The sequence below is a fragment of the Motacilla alba genome, chromosome 9, assembly GCF_015832195.1.
Source record: "Motacilla alba alba isolate MOTALB_02 chromosome 9, Motacilla_alba_V1.0_pri, whole genome shotgun sequence".
NCBI lineage: Eukaryota > Metazoa > Chordata > Aves > Passeriformes > Motacillidae > Motacilla > Motacilla alba.
In genome coordinates, this window is record NC_052024.1 from 6,987,858 (window position 1) to 7,006,511 (window position 18,654).

The window sequence follows — 18,654 nt, forward strand, 5'->3', positions numbered from 1 at the left end:
AGGGTGACAGTGCCACCTCTCCAATGACACTGGACAGACCAAGAGTCCATCAATTCTCTCCTCCTCCATGAAAGAATGCAAAACATAAGTTGTTTACAGAACTGTGTGTGAGAAAGTTTGTTACAAGAATGCAAACATCAGAAGGCTTAGCAAAGTCTTAGAAAATCAGGGTGACACCAAGGGACATGAGCACAAGGAAAAGCAAAATGGTAATAGAAAAACATGAGCTTTTCTGAAAAAGAGTGCTGATGACAACTAACCTGATACTTTGATCGTGCAGTTCTAATTCTTTTAGGGCCAGTTAACATTTAGAAAACATCAGTCCCAGGTTTGCATCTGGAAAATAAATTAGTGTTGGTTTAGGAAATTCACTACTTATCCTTATGAAATGAAGGCAGCAAGAAAGTAGAACTTATGGCCTCACATGCTAAAAAGAGCTAGAAACCAGCACTGCAAAACAGTAGCATGCAGAGTTTTTAAAAATATATTGCACATCTACAAAATTGCTTAAGTGAAAATGATCAAAAATAACAGTGCAGCAACAGAATTCCTGCCTATTTCTCCACTGCTTTTTCTCTTCAGTAAACAGTCATTGCATTGGCATGAATATAGGTCAAAATCCATAAGAACATCCTTGTCCAGCTGTCTCCTCTTCAGATTTGGTGCTGCTGCCACTGTAAAGACCAATGAAAATTGCTTTCTTTTGACAAATTCAGAATCAAAACACAAGTGTGACCCAAAAATCAAGCTTTGCCACAAATTCTTCTGTGATGGCATTTAACTTCTAGAGCTTTCCAGAATTAAATAAGGATTAAATGCCACTAACGTCAGATGCAGATGTGAGCACAAGTCTGAGTAAGTCTTCAGTGACATCAGCCTCTTAGTCCCAATGGTACAGAGGCATCCAAACTATTTTAAGGCATTATTAATGAAGAACCCAATTTTGTTTTACTACAAGAGGTGCTTACTTATATACATAAGTTTCTCATCTGCCACAGAATAGGAAGGCATATGTAGTTTTTAATATACTCAGGGTGAAATCTCTCTATGCAGTAAGTGGAGACCTCACTGGTGCCACCGCTAACCACTCACTACAAGGAGCACACAGACTCCTACCCACGGGGAAGCAGAAAGGTAAAAATCCAAAGGATTTATTTCTTTGCACCACAAAACCTGGGACAGTCACCTGAGCTCTCGGGGCAGTTAATGCAAGACCAGGGGCTCCACCTGGAGCTCTCTGCTTCTTCCAGATCCTCTGCGATCATCATAGGTATGGGAATAATGACAAAAGGAAAATGAAAACCAGCATTACTCAGTAAGATGCATCTGCAACATAGTGGAAACAAATGTTCTCTTTTTATCCTGAATATTCTCCTTAAAGCCCTTTGGGTTCCGTGTTTTCAAACACAATGTAAAAGTATAAGGTATTTTGACTTCATTGTCCGGCGCTCAAAACCAGCTGAGAGGACAGACTGAAGAAAACGATTAATGGAATTGTACATCTCTTCGGGGTGCTGAGCGAAGCGCCAAGCTGTGCAATGTGACAGCAGCAGCGCCTGCAGCGCTGCGGGCAAAAAGGGGCGGCGACAAAACCATTTTGCCGTGAGCGTGAATGAATGCTGAAACACCGTCCCGGGGAGACGCTGTCGCTGACAGACCTTTCGAAGGAGGTCACCCGTGACACCGCGGGGCAAAGCCGCACTGCCTCCTCCCCATTACGGTATTGGAGTAACCCAGCGAGCGCTCATCGCTTGCCGGAGCAGCGCCGGGCTCCTGCGGGATGCTGCTGCCTCCACAGCGCTCCCGCTGGAGCATCACCGCCTGGACCCCACTGCCACCCGGGCACGGCCCCGCCGATCCTGCCCCGCGCTCCGGGTATGGCACATTGCCTTACTTAATGGGTGAAAAACAGAAAGGCAAAACAGCAAGAAAATACGTCCGATAACGTTGACAAAGTGCAGTTTAGCAGCATCAAGTGCACTCGGCACACAGCTGGCGAGAAGGCTTCGGCACGGCAGCGTTCGGGACGCTGGGAGGGAGCAGCGAATCGCCGGGGAGGGAGGAGCCGGCTGGGGCCGCCCCGGGGCGGTGGCGCCTGAGGGGCCCTGAGGGGCGGCGGCTGCCCTTGCCCCACAGCGGGCACCGCCGGGCGGGCGGCACGGCTGTGCTGTGTGCCCCTCACCGCCGGGATCGGGCCGTGCTGTGCTGTGTGCCCCTCACCGCCGGGATCGGGCTGTGCTGTGCTGTGTGCCCCTCACCGCCGGGATCGGGCTGTGCTGTGCCCCCCTCACCGCCGGGATCGGGCTGTGCTGTGCCCCCTCACCGCCGGGATCGGGCCGTGCTGTGCCCCCCTCACCGCCGGGCGGGTCGGGCACGGGCTGTGGTGTGCTGTGCCCCCCTCACCGCCGGGCACTCCGCGGAGCCGCCAGGGACAGGGCAGGCGCGGAGCCGCGGCCGCCGCCCCGCAGCCCCGCGGCCGCCCCGGCCCGCGGGAGTACTCACCGGCCGCGGGCAGCAGCGCCGGGCCGGCTCCCCGCACCCCGCGGGGCGAGGGGGTCCGGCCCAGGATCGCGGGGGTGCCCGTGCTGGGGAGGCGCCCGCTGGTCCCAGGCGTTGCCCCGGCGCGCTGAGGGGAACGGCCCCGCGGCCGCTCAACCCCCGGGGGGCGGCGGCCACAGGCCGGGGCGAGGCAGCGCCGATGCTGCTGCTGCTGCTGCTGCTCTGCCGTTGGAGCTCTCCCCGCTCCCGAAGCGGCACGGCTCCAGCCCGAACGTGCCTTCTTCGCTCGGCTGCTCTTGCTGAAGGTAACCCTTCTTACAGAAAATAGCGTGAAGTGACACTCATGCAAACATTTGAGGAAGTATGTAAAGTTTTCGATTGTGGACCGCAGAGGTTTAGTGAATAGTTTGCTGTAGATCACCGAGGAGAGGCAGTCGTCTTACACTTGGAAACAGAAGGGTCAGAGGTATTGGAATAGGTATCTGGGAGTATGGAATGGCTTGGCATCGGGTAGGAAGTTTTTAAGCTTATAAATGCGAGTTGTGAGCATCTGTCTGCTACATAACTTGCCCTCTCAGCTGTAAGAAAAAAACCCAAGTAATACACAAATCAGAAAGTTACCAGCTATCACGCAGAAAATTCGATGCACACTGAAGGGAAGTATATGCATCTTACATAATTTTTATATACTTCTTTTAAGAACCTGCATAAATTAGACTTGATTTTTTAATAAACACTCAGAGCTTGTGTTCCAAACCATATTTAAAAATGTTCTCTTTTCACAAGCACAAGGAATCTACACCTGCTGGGAGCTGTGTGTGCTTCAGCAGCACCAACATGAAGTGTGGGGCTACATCCTCCTTGTCCCCAGCATTCCTGCTGAGCCGGGGAAGGGAGGAGTGGCACAGGGTAGCTCATCACACCCCTGCTTTACCCGCACAGCCAAAGCAGATCCCCGAGATGGGAATCTTTTCCATGTTAGTGGCTGGTGAAGTGAATCGGTGTTTGTGTGCCGAAGCAAGGAGATACACAGTTCAAACGTGGAAACCACTTCTCCTCGGCACTGTAGTGACATTTGATGCTGACAGCTGGGGTTTTGGTTTCAGTTCTACTGGACAATGAGGTGTGTGAGGATATAAAAGAGTTGTGTGCATTCCAAATTCAGCACAATAAAACTGCTGTGTATTGCCATGGAAGTTCTATCTTTTGCATATGAACTTCTCTGATGCTTTACAATTTTTAAGATTTTTGTGCTACTATGATAAATTCTGACCCATTTCATATTACAAATCCAACAACACTGTCCTGGAAAGCAGGAATGAGTTACATTCAGTCACTTTTATTAGAACATTACAAAAATTACCCAAAGTATCCCTTATATGTATAAATCGTGTTGTCCTTTCAGCTTTGAACATGGGTGATGTTTCATACCAGGACTACAGTGGGAGAATGGAGAATTTGATGTTTTGGAAAGTGGGAATATATTTGTTTTTTCAAATGGTAAAAGTTACTCTAATATGAATGAATAATGAAATACCAGAGCCTAAAAATGTCACTATCAAAGGCTGAATACTCCAGTCCTGAACCTCACCCATTCCATATTTGGAATTTTTTATTATTTATTACTATTTATTTATTATTTTATTATTATTTATTATTTATTACTATTTCATTAACATGGAATGATGACTCAAAACTTTCTCTAGATTGACATGCCAATGATGCTGTGCTAGAAGAGGCCCAGAGAGCAGTGAGTTGTATAAGTAGCAAAGTAGTTTAAAAAAATATTCCACTGCCACATTAAAGATATAATAAAGAGTTTTTCTGGAACCTGAGCAAAATTTTGTTAGCAACAAACTTTAAGGTAGTAATAAACCTCACAAATCATGCCACTGTTTCTTACTGATTTTGCATAATAAATTTATTCCATTCCTCACTTCAAGAATAAAAAATGTGTCAGAAGACCAGACCATCCCCAGGAGAACATGCCTTTTGCACAACTTACTGAAAGCTCCTGAAGTCAGCTTTGATGGTGTTACTAATACAGTAGTCTTGACTTACATGATCATCACTAAAGATCAAGTTTAGGCATGACTAATATAAGAGATAAAACCCTGGGATCTGTTTCCAGTCAAAGTGACGTTATTGCAAGTGACTTTGCAATTTTCTAATATATGATTTCAAGGAAAGTTAAATATTTGTTTTCCAACTGTAGAAGCTACTTCCTGCAGTGTTTCTTTAAAACTGTTTAGCAAAATTAGAGATGTGGCAAGAAAGTAAGAAAAAACCCTTCTAGAAAATCCTGCTTCTTTACAAATCTCTGACAGCTAAAGTTTGTGTAGATTTTAACTAAAGAAGGAAATAATTCACATTCCTCCAGTTTTCATCCGTGCTTTCCAGCATGGTCACATGTACTCACAATCAGTAAATCCCACCACAGAAAAGCTGCGTGCAAGCTATCACAAAAACATTCTCTTATGCATATGACTTAAACATCCATTTACTCTGCACATTACTTTTACTGCCATCTATTTCATTAGTACTCTTAAGAGCCAAACAAGTAGAACTGCTTTTTGTTAAGGTTTGCAAATATTTCTATAATACTGGTTTTTCACTACGTATAACTTTTGAAACTTCTAGAAGACAGGGTCAGGGTTGTAAAACCTTCAGGGACTTAAGAACCTAGAGAAAAATTGAACCTCTAGTGAATTTGAAGGAATACTGTTTTAATATTCAGGCATATAGCTCCAACCTTATTCTATATCATAAATAAACTTGTTTTCTGAACTCTGTTAAGTGCCATTTTTGCCATGATAATTCACTGCCAAGTCATATTTGCTCTCTTGTCACCAGCAGTTGGCTTTTTCACAAAATGTGTATTGAACCAAAATGAGAAAATAAAAATAATTCAATAAGCATTTGAGTGAGCAAATGAAGTTCTATTACTATACCATTTTTCTTTGATTTAGCAACTACCTCATGATTACACATCTCACCTTGCAGTGCTCACACAATCAATGTGTTTGTACATTGCACCCAAGAAAAGGCAGTCTTTTACACAGTTTGCCAAACCGATAAATGACCAGTGTAATGTATTTTGTTATTTTACTGGATTAATCTTCCAGCTATTACAGATGTCCTTCAAAATCAGGATTGCATAATATAATCCAGTGTATTCAATAAAGCTGTTTTCTAGAAAATGTTGGCTTCACCAGAGGGGCTCAAGTCAGAATTTAAAAAAGACAGTCCATCAGTTTATATTATTCCTATTATTTGACTGCATTTTGTGCTAATTTCATATTAATGAAGTCTTTGAATGGAATATAAAGCAAACCTTACTGTCAAACCCATGAATATAAATCAGAATATCACATACCAGGACCTATAAGCGTTCCTATTATGCATGTATGCTCATGAAGATAAATTTGGTGCTGCTGAATATGGAAATATTTAAAAGGAATTTGGAGCTAAAGGGGAGGCAGTCTGCAATGGTAAAGTGCCTGTTGGAAGCTCAGCCCCTTCTGACACTGCCAAAATGCAGCAATGGTGAGGAATAGTGGAGCCCTTTCAAGTCTGAGGTACAGCTCTGCCAATTTAGATTACCATGAGATAGGTACATCCTGAGCTGTCAGTGAGCATCATTAAAAATGCTGTGAATTAGTTCAATGGAATGTTTAATGAATATGCAAATGTCAGCTAGGAAGAGAACTCATTTTTTACTTTGCTGATTCGGGTGCAAGAATAAATTACTGAAAATAGAGTCAGGAGTAAGCCGTCTGTAAATTCACCTCGAGAGAGGAGGAGCTGAAAATGTTCTGTTCACTATCTCCTTACAGGACATGGTGCCCAGGGCATCTTGCCTGAGGCCAAATCTATTTCTTCATCTACGAGATAAGAAACTTCTGTGTCCTAGCTGTGTGTGGAAAATGGTTTGGCTCCTTTGTGTCGTTCCACAGAAAACATTTTGTGCCTTCAGAGCTCTCCCAGGAGTGAAGCTGCAAAATGTGTGGGCAGGGGAGAAGGGAGTGGGAGGGATCAACAAAAGCACAGTTCATGTGCCGCTGGTAGGACGATTTCAGGCTTGGCCGGGTTTGCGTTGGAAGAGGTTTCTAAGGAGAGAGTGATTGTCCTTCAGCCACACCCCGGAGGAGGAGGCAGTGAATAATGCCAGCAAACCCACGCTGGGTTTAACCACACCAGCCCAGCACAAGCTGCAAGCCCGTGCACACTCAGAAAAGCCATCTACAGGTGCGAGGACACTGAGCCCCAGTGTTAATTGAACCCCAGACAGGTTGGGCAAACTTAATTAAACCCTTTAGTGGCTTTTGTGCTGTGGGGATTTTCCCTTTCCATGTCTGATGCCTGAGAGCTGTTGATGGAGGCAGAATTACTGAGTTCCTCCCCTCCAAACTTCTGAGAAATTAAGAGAATGCAGGATATCTAATTTGATTCCTCTGATAATATATTGTCTTCCCCCAAGCAAAAGTCCCCTTTTTTTTTTTAAATGAGGGCAGGGTTAGGTTTCTCCAGTTCAGTGTAACACAACAGGCTCAAATTGATGCTTCTCCAGAAAATTTGAAACAGATCCTGTCGTGGAGAGTGGTTTAATTGTCCTGATGTCAGTACATAACAAAATGAAGTCAGTTCTGAAAATAGCAAAGTAATACTGTTCAGATGTGGAACAATCAGGAATAAACTGAAGATGAGTTTTCAAATATCTTGTAAACTAGATTATCTGAATTGAAAGTCTGTATGGGAATCATCAATGGGTTATAATAAAATGGCCTGAACCTGAGGGTTTAGGGTCTATGATTTCCCTTCTTAATTGCTTTTCACACCAAGTGGTTCATGTTTACTGGAGTAAACTGCACATTAAAACTGAGGGAGAGCAATTAGGTAACTAGGTACCACTTTGCAATCCTTCAATTCACACCAGAAACAACTGAGCCCTCTAACTCAACAAGTGTATTTTCCTCTTTCTCTCCTTTCTTGACATATATGTTTTATTTTCCTCAAATCCCAGATATAAATGGTGAAGAGTAAACATAACCACAGGGATTCCAAAGCAGTCTGATACCAGGTAAAAGCTGTAATTGGTATTAGGTATGCTCCAACTGCTGAGGAAAAAGTGGATTATTACTATGAATAAACAGCAACCAAACTCCAACACAATAGCCCGATGTTAGTGGAATAAGCAGAAATTTAGTTGGTCACACTCACATTTATTGTGCTCTTGATTTCCATATACCATAATAGTAAGACCAGCTGTCTTCTGGAGAACTAAGAAAAGCAGAACCACTAATCAAAGCTGAAACATATAACTTTGAACTGACTTTGTGTGATGAAATAATACTGGCAGTAAGAATTTATGAAGAAGCTATGAAATAATGCTCCATCACATTATTAAAATGTATTGTTTAGATGGGATGGAAGCTGTGAGAAGAAGGATATATATAACATAATTAGAAAAAACAGTGGAGCATAACATAATAGTCCAGTGACAAATGTGGAGGCTGGGAAGAGCACACCAGAGCAATGTTTGGATAATGGTGCACTAACAGCAATAGGATCTCTGCAGCACAACTGCCTGTTCTCAGAAACCAGATTGAGAAAATTAATTTGCTCAAATGCAGAGTTAATAAAATACCTGATACTTCTGGTGGAGTTCTCCCAGTTGATTCTTCAGAGAGTAACAGAACGAACTAACTTACATTTCCCCCCAGTGAAGAGAACCATTCAGACAACGAGCATGAAGTTAAAATTAAGCTAAAATGAGGAGGATAATAGTACAGATTTTAAACAGCTTGTGAATGACTGGTTTAGATTAGATAATAGGAAAAAATTCTTTACTGTGAGGGTGGTGAGACACTGGCACAGGCTGTCTAGAGACATTGTGGATGCTCCGTCCCTGGAAATTTAAATTCAGGTTGGAGCAACCTGGTCTAGTAGAGTGTGTCCTTGCTCATGGCAAGGAGGTTGGAACAAGATGATCTGAGGTCCCTTCCAACCCAGGCCATTCTATGAACATTAAAAATAGAATGTTTAACTATTAATTTTGCCTTCTCTACCATCCTGCAGCAGTTCAGCTGTGAGGTTTCATCAGCTGGGACCAGCACAGGCAGCTGTGTGCTACTGAGGGTACCCATGTGATGCTGCACAAGGAGCTGTTTGGCTCAAATTATGTTTAATTTTAGAAAATTAGATTCCAATTATAAATTTTCATCTGGCTGATGCTTGATTTGTAAAGCTTTGAAATGTAAGTGCAAGCTTTAAATAATTCTAATACCTTCTGTGAAAGCGCTGAATTTTAACACCATGTAGGGAATATACTGGACTCCAATGCCTTCCCACACTGTTCACTTCACATATTTCAAAATACAGTTTAAGTAACTACATTTACTTTTTAAGTGAAATCCACTAAACTAAGCATATTAAAACTTTGCTAAAGTTTATGATAAACTTTAGGGAAACACCATAGATGTTCATGGTGGGGGACATGCTGTCCAGGTATATTTATGAATAAGTAGATATCTCACCCTCTTTTCAGACCTGAAAGGAGTCATTCCAATATTTTTTTCCTCTTGCAAGTCAATGGAGAGAATTGAAAAGCTAAAAATTAATTATTCCTTTCCTACTGTGTAAGTGCTAAGTTAGGGAGTGCACAACATCCTGAGAAGCAGAGAAACATAATTTAATGATGGTTCTTTGAAGGGAAATTTCTTTATGAGGAAGTGAGCACAGAGACTGAGCTGCTGCTCAAAGGGTGAATGAAATGCTGGATTTAATTTTTATTGTAGATCACCTGTATTCCTGACTGTCCCAAACTAGGTGCTGACTTCAACTTTTTCTAATCGCATCACGGCAGGAGAAAATAATCCTAACCCAGATATAACTTCTTTTCTAAGCACAGCAGTCAGTTGTGGCAAAAGCCCCTGTCACTCAATTTCTTCAGTGCAGCTAATGAAACTATAGATTTTTCCTTCCTCAGGCAGTAGAAATGATCAGAAAGAGACTAAAAAAGAGAAAATGCCCTCAGCAAAATGGGGCTGGAGAAAGTCTACTCCCAGTTGCTGACAAACTACACATTAAATCTGTCATTTCATTCCAAAACCCTCCAGTCAAAGTGTTTTTCAGTGCTTTACTTGAAAGCTGTTAATTTAACAAAAAAAAACCTAAACGGACAAGACATATATAATGATATAAAATTCATACTGATTTTTAAATGAGGTTCTATTAATTTATAGTTTTGTGTGAATTACTGGATTTTATCCTGTTTTGGGTTTTGTGGGTTTTTTTTTCCCTCTCTAAGACGATCTTTCCTTTTGCAGGCAATCAAACCCCAGATGCTCTGCGTGGCCCTTGGCTGCTGTGCCAGCTTTCAGCATTGTGCTAGCTTAGTGCAGAACCTGCCTTCCCCAGTGCTGGGGTTCCTAACAAGTCTCCTCTTGCAGACCTCACCCTGCAGGTTCTGGGGGCAATCCAGGCTGAGCTGCCCAGCAGGGGCACCCCGCAGCAGCTGGCTCAACCCAGGAAGCTCCATGGTATCTCAATATTAGATGATGGCTGTGTGGAACAGGAGGAGAAGCTAGCTGGCAAAGCAGGTAGCCACACTTCCATACCATTGTTCTGGTTCTGCAGCCACTAAGCACCTGTTGGGACCAAGGCCTTCACAAGCAACTTTAACATTTATTATAGTTATATATTTATAAATATAGTTACATTATTATATATTATAGTTCTACATTTATTATTAGCAAGCACTCAGTACAGTAATTATTTCTGCTCCTCTTTCAGCATGTGAACTGTAGATTCTGAGGCAGTGCATTCCCACAGCACAAATATGAGCAGATAAAGATGATTACACGCATCTCTCCCTTCATGCTGAACTCACTGTTTCATCTCTGTTTTGTTAAATACAGCCTTTGATTGCTGAAAAAAGCAATTATCAAACGTGTCACAGGCATGCTAAAAATAATTTTTCCAGCACACAGTAGCTGGGTAGGTAGGTTAATTTGCCTAGGCAAGATCTCTCCTGCTTTTTATCTCGAGCTCTCATTTGAAATGCATGTTTTCATCAGTTCCATTGTAGGTTTCACCTGAAGAATTATGTCACTGTTGCAATTATAATAAAGTTAGAAATAAAGCTTTGTACATATTTAATTAGCTCTCCTTCCAAATTCAGGTGGTTAAAAAGCATGAGGAATGCCTGAATGGGCTGGGGCTGAACAGTGTCAGAGCTTTGGGAGCGACAGAAGTTTCACACCTCTGAAAGCAGCTGAGCTCACACATCCCTAACGATTCCCACACTCTGCAAGAGCCAGATCAAGCACAGCATTTGCTTCCCTCTTCTCCAGGACAAGCCCTGTCAGCTTGGCAGGGCTGCCCAGACACACCAAGCAGGGAAATGTCATAAGTCCATTAAGTATTAGCATGATGCCTGCTGGCTTTGCTTGAACTCTCAATCAGACAAAGCAACTTAAAGCATGTCCCACTACAATTCTTGTCGAAAGTATCTGTGATACAAGGATATAATGCTGCTAACTCAGTTGAGAGACCAGGACAAAACATGATGTGCTGGGCTGGAAAAGTGGAATCACAAAGAATTTTTTTCAGTGGTGTTTCAGAAGGAGGTTAAGAGCATGTATTTGCTCTACTAGATTGCCTAGGTAATTGTCCAATCCCATGTTAAAAATTTATGCAGAAATGCAAGAGTTATAATTATAAACCCCTCAATAGTTAGAATCATGAAAATGAGATGACTGATCCTTAATTAGGTTGAGCAGGTAGAATGGTCATTCTGAGTCATTTGGCTGATTAAGAAAGCATCCAAGGAAGAATAAACCTCAGTTCAAAATACTCAAACATTTTCTTACCTGGCAGGGACACAGCGACACTATGCCCTGGATGGTTAAGCAGTACATTTTTATGCATGTGTGAATGAACAACATCTCAGTTGTTGGTGAAATATTTATTCTTCCTTTAAAACCAGACAGGGCAGTGGCAGTCGTGAAACAGGTGCTGTCAAATTCAGAGCTGTTCAAATAGCAATTGCCACACATGCTACATGAGAAATAACTGACAAACTTTCATATCAGCCAAAAGAAATCAACCCCAATACCCACTTCCTCATTTCTGGCAGTGGAAGGGTGTGGGAACAAACCAATGGACTCCTGGAGGAAAGTGAGGGTGAGGATTCTTCCTCTCAGAGCCTGACAGTCTGTCTGAAAAACAACATGAGCAAGGCTGGTAGCTGATGCAAAAGCCCAGAGAGACGGCAGAGAGAGCATTTGTCTTGTTACTGGGAGGATTCACCTGTGGGACTGGGTGAAATTTGAATTTCCTACTGAAATGTGTGTGGTTCCCACCACCTGTTAGGAAAGCACTGACCAGCTCAACCAGAATGCTACAAGTCACAGCTGTTCCTTTTGGATGCAAAGCATCATTTGTTTCACCTGCAGAAACAAAGGGCAGGGCTCTACCTGAGCCTACAAGTTTGCATCTCTACTCAAGGCTCAAATTCCCATTGCTGCAGTACAACTCCTGACATGCTGCAGGGTGGATTTGCTCTCAGATCACAGCACTGCACTGTACTTTGCAAAAGGTGTTGATAACTCCTTGTCTGTAGTTACACATGGTATCAATAGATCATTTCTTAGGCTGAGTATTTTTGTGGGAGGAAATTAAACTGATATTCCTTTGCCTATTCTGTCTACTAAAAATGGAAAAAAGGTTAAGGTGTTAATTTATACCTAAAACCACAAGAAGCTACCTACTCGTACTGCTGTAACTGAACATGTGGGCACTTCAGTCTACACATGCAAAATGGGAATGAAAACAGATTTTTCTTAACCAAGTCTTTGTCACTTGCCCTTTCATTGATCTAAAATGGTGCTCATTTATAAACATGCATGTGGCTGAATCTATGTCCTTACTCAAGTGAGAGAGCAGAATGATTTAGCATATTTTCTTCAGCTGCATTACTCATTTATAGCTACACTGGGCAAAAGGTGGCTACAGGAATAGCATCCTTTTAGCACCAATTTTTAAAGATGCAAAAGAGGAGCTTGAACTTACCCTTGAAAAAAGGCTTCTGTTACAGAACAGGTGTGCAAACCATCTCAAAAAAAAATACACATAAAGGAAAATTATTACTCCTTTACATGAGTACATTTAAGAAGGAAAGATTTTGAAACTTACATAAGGATCCAGAAATTCTTCCACAGAAATTAAGTTGGAGAAGACAAACATTTCTCATTGTACCATAACCCTGTTTTGCCTAATTTGTGTTCGCTGCTATGTGTTATCCAAGATTTTGCCTTACCCAGCTATTTATAATCATTACAAATATTCCACCATAAGACTTTTTCCATAGAAGAGATTTATAGTATTTATATGCTAATTGAGAAAACGGAACATAAATTTGAATAATAATGAAATTAAATAGCATTTCCACTATTAAACTATCAGCTGTGGGCAGCAATTCACTTTTTACTTGTGACTTGCCAGATTTTCCTTGGGAAGTATTAACTTGGTAATAGAAGGACTTTATTACTACAGTAAAATATATTAAGTAATATCTATTAAATCAATAACTTAAAAGATAATTTAAACTCTGATTCTAGATCTGTGAAAATCATTCCAAGAAACAGATGCAGGGTTTTGCTTTACACTGAATTTGCCTAAGTTATGTAACCAAACACTTTTGGAGAGCCCAGTAAAGTCAGGTTTCCAGGCCTCTGTGGAGATGAGTTGGTTCAGCCCTGGTGAACACTTCAGGAATTCCAGAGCCTCACAGGGAGATGGAGAGTAGGGATAAGGAGATAGTTGTGCAGCACTGATACAAAGCAATTCAAGCTCCAGCACCTTGGCTGTGCTGCATCCACCTGAGGAATTGACACGCTTCTGAGTGCACCACTTTCCTCCCTTGGTTCTTCTAGGCCTCAGAGCAGCCTGAGAAACAAAGGCAGGATCAGTTGAATGCAACCCAGCCCCGTGCACTCATCCTTGTTTCATCAGGCAAAACTCTGCTAATGCCATTGGAAATGCTCCTGATGACATTAATGAGGTCAGTACCTCACCCCAATAGATATTAGCTTTAAGAGCTCTATGGTGGCAAAGTAATTTTTGATATTTCTGGCATTTTTTCTGCTGTTTACCTTCCAGAACTATTATTCACTGATCTGTATTATTCGCTTGACCTGTCTTTTGCTCATGCCTTTTGTCAGGGAAGTGCTTTGGTTTTGTGCTACAGGAGGAGACTGGAGCTTCAAAGTCTCCAAATCTGTAATAAGCAATTAATTCTGGACACCTTCCTCTTATAAATGACTTCAGGATTTGAATATATATACTAAGATGTCATTTTATCAAAGTATTCCCTAATATTTAGTATCTTTCAAATATTTCTGTCAGCAACATCAGTCTTGTTCAGTGAAGACACCTTTACCTTAAATGCAGCATACCCAGGTGGAGTTGAGTCTTTCTCTCAAACCTTTCTCCTATAAGGAGAAAGTCAACAGCAGCAGAAAAAGCACGGAGCTGCCAGCTGAGGTGTTTGTCAGCTGAGGAACAGGTGCAGCTCAGCCCAGCTCACAGCATTCTCTGGATGCTTATGAGAGGCAGCTCATTTCCTACCCCACTGGCACCTTGCTGCAGAGTCTGCTCAGACACAGAGGCAGAACATAAAACCAGAAAATATGTTTGCACTTGACTTGGACAAGAAATCATAATGCACATTCCCAGAGGTCAAGAAGCATGGCCAACCTACAGCAGGGCACAACCTCAGTTGAATTCATAATGCAGGTAACAGTGCAGCACAGAAGAATGTCAGCTAGTTTTAAACAAGCCATATAAAGAGCTCTGGGTCTCTTTAGGCATTTTGAGAAGGCAAGGTGCCTTGAAATTAAGGGTCTAAGTATCCAGTGCAAATTCTCCAAACTGCTCTTTCTGGTTTTATCTGGTACAAAACATTAATAGCTGCCAGATGAAAAATACTACTGCAATTGATCAAGAGGCCTGAAGCAGACAAATGCGTGGTGCCTATTCTGAACTTTCAACAGAGATGGCCCATATAGGCTAGGTCTCTAAAAAGCCTGAATTTCTCTTTCCCCAAAACATCAGGGATTATGGTGAGTCAAAAGAATGCCACTAATTAACCAGAACTCTCATTACAACCTCCTTCTTAGCTTTGTTACTCTGCTGTTTTGGCATTACCAGTTGGAGTACTCCAGCTCCAAGCTCATTGGCTGCCCAGTTTCTGCTGGAAGAGACAGGCTACACAAATTGCCTAGATTTTTTTTTCTTTCCCCAATACAGTATCTTTAGTCTGGTGTGAGCCGTCTGAAATATTGTAGAGCTTTAAGCAAAACCACACAACACTGAAGTATGTTTAGTGATGACATGAAGTTGTGCAGAGGGGATAAGTACATGAGAAAGCAGAAGCTACAAAGACATAGTATCAGTGTAAGCAAACAGAAGACCATTTAGTGAGGTTTCCCATACATATCTCACAGAATAACTATTGCTTCAGAACAACTCCACATTTACTACCATATTCACAAACAACATGAATCCCAAAGTCTCCTGGTTTAGGGAAAATCTGTGAGAAAACCTCCAAAGGGGTTCCTCAGAAAGCAAATTCAAGCGGCCCCTCCCCCAACTGGTTTGGGAGAAGATTTACTTGGATAAAAAAGTGGTAAAAAATGTTTATTTAACAGCCAAAGCACAAAAAATGAATAATATTAAACAATAAAACCTCTCGCTGCTCTAAAAGAGATGACAAACTCAGCAAGTCCCTTGGCGGGCTGTAGCTCAGCTCACTCAGTCTCTCATCCATCCCTCCGGCGCTGGAAATGCCGCGGCCCAGCCCGGTGGCTGCTGGTGTTCAGTCCAGAGCAGGTTTGAACAGTCCCAAGGAAAAGAAAAAAACACAGTCCAGGGAACTTCTCTGCCACTGCTAGCTAGAAACTAACTAAAAGCAAAGGAGAGGTCTGTCCTGCTGTCTGTCCATCCACAGACAGCGCAGTCCAGGAGCAGGAATGTGGAGGAGTGAGAGCAGTGTGTGGTAACAAACTGCACGCTTTTTCTTCCCCCCCTTCGCTCTGAGAACCAATCTTAAAGGTGCAAAACTCTCTGGGCTTAGCAGACGAATGGGGATACAATCATCATAAAGTCACCCCAGGACACAAAGCTAATTGCTGATTTCAGACATTTACATTTTAATAAGTGCGTGGCATAGGGCCATGTTCAAATCTGTCTCTAACCATGGCTTCTATGCATAAAGATCACAAAAGTGTATGAGATTGCTGAGCTAAGAATGCTGAAAATGCCATCCTGGGTGAATCCCTTTGAGCACATTAACAGTGAAAAGTCTTTATTGGTGTTCTATTAGATACAAATTTTCTATGCATCATTAAACAAAATTCTTCACAGAGGAGAAATGTACCTATTTTTCTAAAGATTTCAGTGAAAGAGAAACAAAGGCTTTACTCCACAGCATCCACCTGGCAACCAGACCAGAGATGAAGCAATTGTCTGAAGTATTTTGCTTGTGTTTTGGATTCTCTGCTTTAGTTTGTGAATAACAACAAGAAGAAAACCAAAATTATTATATAAAAACCTTCAGAGTGGATTCACATAATCATTAAAGTGTTTAGATTTTTAGAGCAGGGCTTTTTAAGGATGCCAATTTAAGGAACTGAAATCTGCAACCTGTTATTGCACAGAGCACTGAAATGGAACTAGGAGAAACTGGAGCGTGAGCAGGCAGGCAGCTGGAGGTGACCTTCAGGAAACTGGAAATGACTGAGTCACCAGGCAGGGATCCTTGCTCAGTGCATTTCTCTGGGCTGTCTCAGGCACATTTTCAACAGACTACTGAACAGCACCACCCCCGGAAAAATGTAGTAGAGAGAAGCACACGATTACATGGTTAATAATCATATTTTGTAAGTAATCACATGCCTGTGGCAGCACCATGGACATGGCTGGCTCTTTCCACCCTGTTGCAGAACACTGACCTATTTATTTCTTAAAGGGAAACAGGAGATGCAAACACTCCAGTCTGATGCAGAGGCAAAGTCACTTTCTAAGATGAGGGAAGGAGCAGAGACATTATGTAATAACATTATTTACTATTTGTTCTACTTTTCTATGGTGCCATCTGACAGTAGGGGTTGTCTGGCAGTATTTGAGCAAAGCAGAACTCCAGAAAATGAAATGCAGGAATTCTGAGGTGCAGACTAATTTGTCTGTGGATGTTACACTGGGTAACAAAGCATTCCCCCTCAGATATCCACAAGAGCACCCAGATTTCATCACTTCACTTAGACATGACATTCAAATTCTCAAAGGAACAATCACTTCTCTTATTGCACACTAATTTTTCTTTACTTAGGATTCTCACATGCAAGTGGGGTACTTTACAGGGCCATAAAAGTATGAAGATGTATTTGAGCTGAAAAATATTGTTACATCATTTTAAATATTCCTTTATATCATAAACCAGGAATACTGTTGGCATTAATATTTCTCCCATTTAAAATATGTTTGACAAAGGAGAAAGTTAATAATTTGGCAGATTTTACAAACCATTTTAGGAGAAAGTGGGAAGAGAGTTACAAAAGTTGCAGGACTGAGATCTTTAGGAGGCTATTATTTCAGGCCAACCAAATGGGATCTCAGCCATTGCCATGGCACAAATTATACCAATTTCAGAAAGAGAAAATAGTATTTATTCTCTGGTTTGAGTCCATCTTGAGTCCATTGTGAGAAATGCCTCTTTCACCAATGAAGTTTTGACATTTCTTTTCTTCCCCCCATTATCTGTATATAAAAGTAGAGCACTGAGCCCACACCCAGTGTGACTGGTGCATATGAACCTACTGGCCATGATTTGTAGGTGGAAGGAATACGTTCTCCCCTTTGTTTTAGCACAAATGCAGTGAGAAGATGAGAATTTACACATAAAGTGCAAGTGAATCAGAAAAGAGAAATCAGGATCCCTCTCCGGACAAATACAGCCACGATGAACTAGTTCTTACAACACTGTTCACGTGTTCATTATGTGCTGCTGACCTCTATTCACAGTCACCTTCCTGGGGTGTGACACACAAACAGGGAATATGTATGAAAAGCTTGGCTGATGCTTTAATGATTCCAGCTTGAAACCCCGATAGCTGCTAAGCCATCCATGATGTGCTATCATTGAGCAAATCAGAGACTAAATTTGTCTCTCCCTCATGCAGCAGAGATAAACTTGTTTAACTAGGAAACTAGAAGTACCAGTATGCATTTCCAGTACCAGTACCCCAAAGAAGTACCAGTATGCATTTCTGGAAGAAGGATTGCTGTGGTACTGTATTGCTACACAGGGTGATTTTCTTAATAGTAAGCCTAATTCTAAAATACTCTTCAAATGCATGAAAACATGCAAACAAAACATTCAAACAAAAATGTTTGAATTCTCCTCTGAAAGGATAGCAGTGCAGCAGGCTGTTTTTGATGGAACTTTGACTCATGTGTGAATATGAGGGAAAGAGATGCAAAAGCACTAAATTGCCAATCCAAAACTGGTACATGAGAGACTCAGCCATTCACAAGCATCAGGTTTCTTCTTTTCTCCTTGAAAAGCTGTGCAGGGCTGCTCTTTCCAGATTAGCACAGCTATTTTGTTTCCATGACATTGCAAAATCTTTCTCATTTTTAACTGTAGAAACAGAAGCAAGGAACTGTACTTGCCATATGTTTGCAGATTTTTGCATAACAAGTGCTTTCTGCATTATTCCAGCTGTTACTGAAGATTAATCATTGTTAAACCTGATTGACATTTCGGGAAATTTCCCCTCATCTAGTGCAATGAAGATGGGCAGAAATTCAGAATCTCAGCTGCTTTTGTGACTAAGGGCTCACAAAGCAGTTAAGGAATCCAGTTACCATTAAATCCAATAAACTACAAACTTGGAAAACAAATTTTCTTCTGGTGGTGGTGAAAGATATTTGTAGTCATGGTGCCAACAGCACCATCTTAATCAGTCATTTAGTTACTGTGACTTTCAGCCCCATGGGGTAGCTACTGCAGTAGGAAGTCTCAAGGCCCTAAGCAACCTGCAGACACAACAGGCAGTGTGAGCAGTTACAACTCAGTGCTGCCAGTTTGCT

The 18,654-nt window shown here is 41.9% G+C and overlaps 1 protein-coding gene across 1 annotated transcript; it reads left to right on the plus strand.

Moving 5' to 3' along the window:
- Positions 1–1,780: 1,780 nt before the first annotated feature.
- LOC119704611 (collagen alpha-1(I) chain-like) lies at positions 1,781–15,367 on the plus strand. Its single transcript, XM_038146097.1, has 3 exons — positions 1,781–1,875; positions 1,993–2,804; positions 13,437–15,367. The coding sequence occupies exons 1-3, from the start codon at positions 1,781–1,783 to the stop codon at positions 13,451–13,453; spliced, it is 924 nt and encodes a 307-aa protein (XP_038002025.1). The 3' UTR covers positions 13,454–15,367.
- The last annotated feature ends 3,287 nt before the right edge of the window (positions 15,368–18,654 follow it).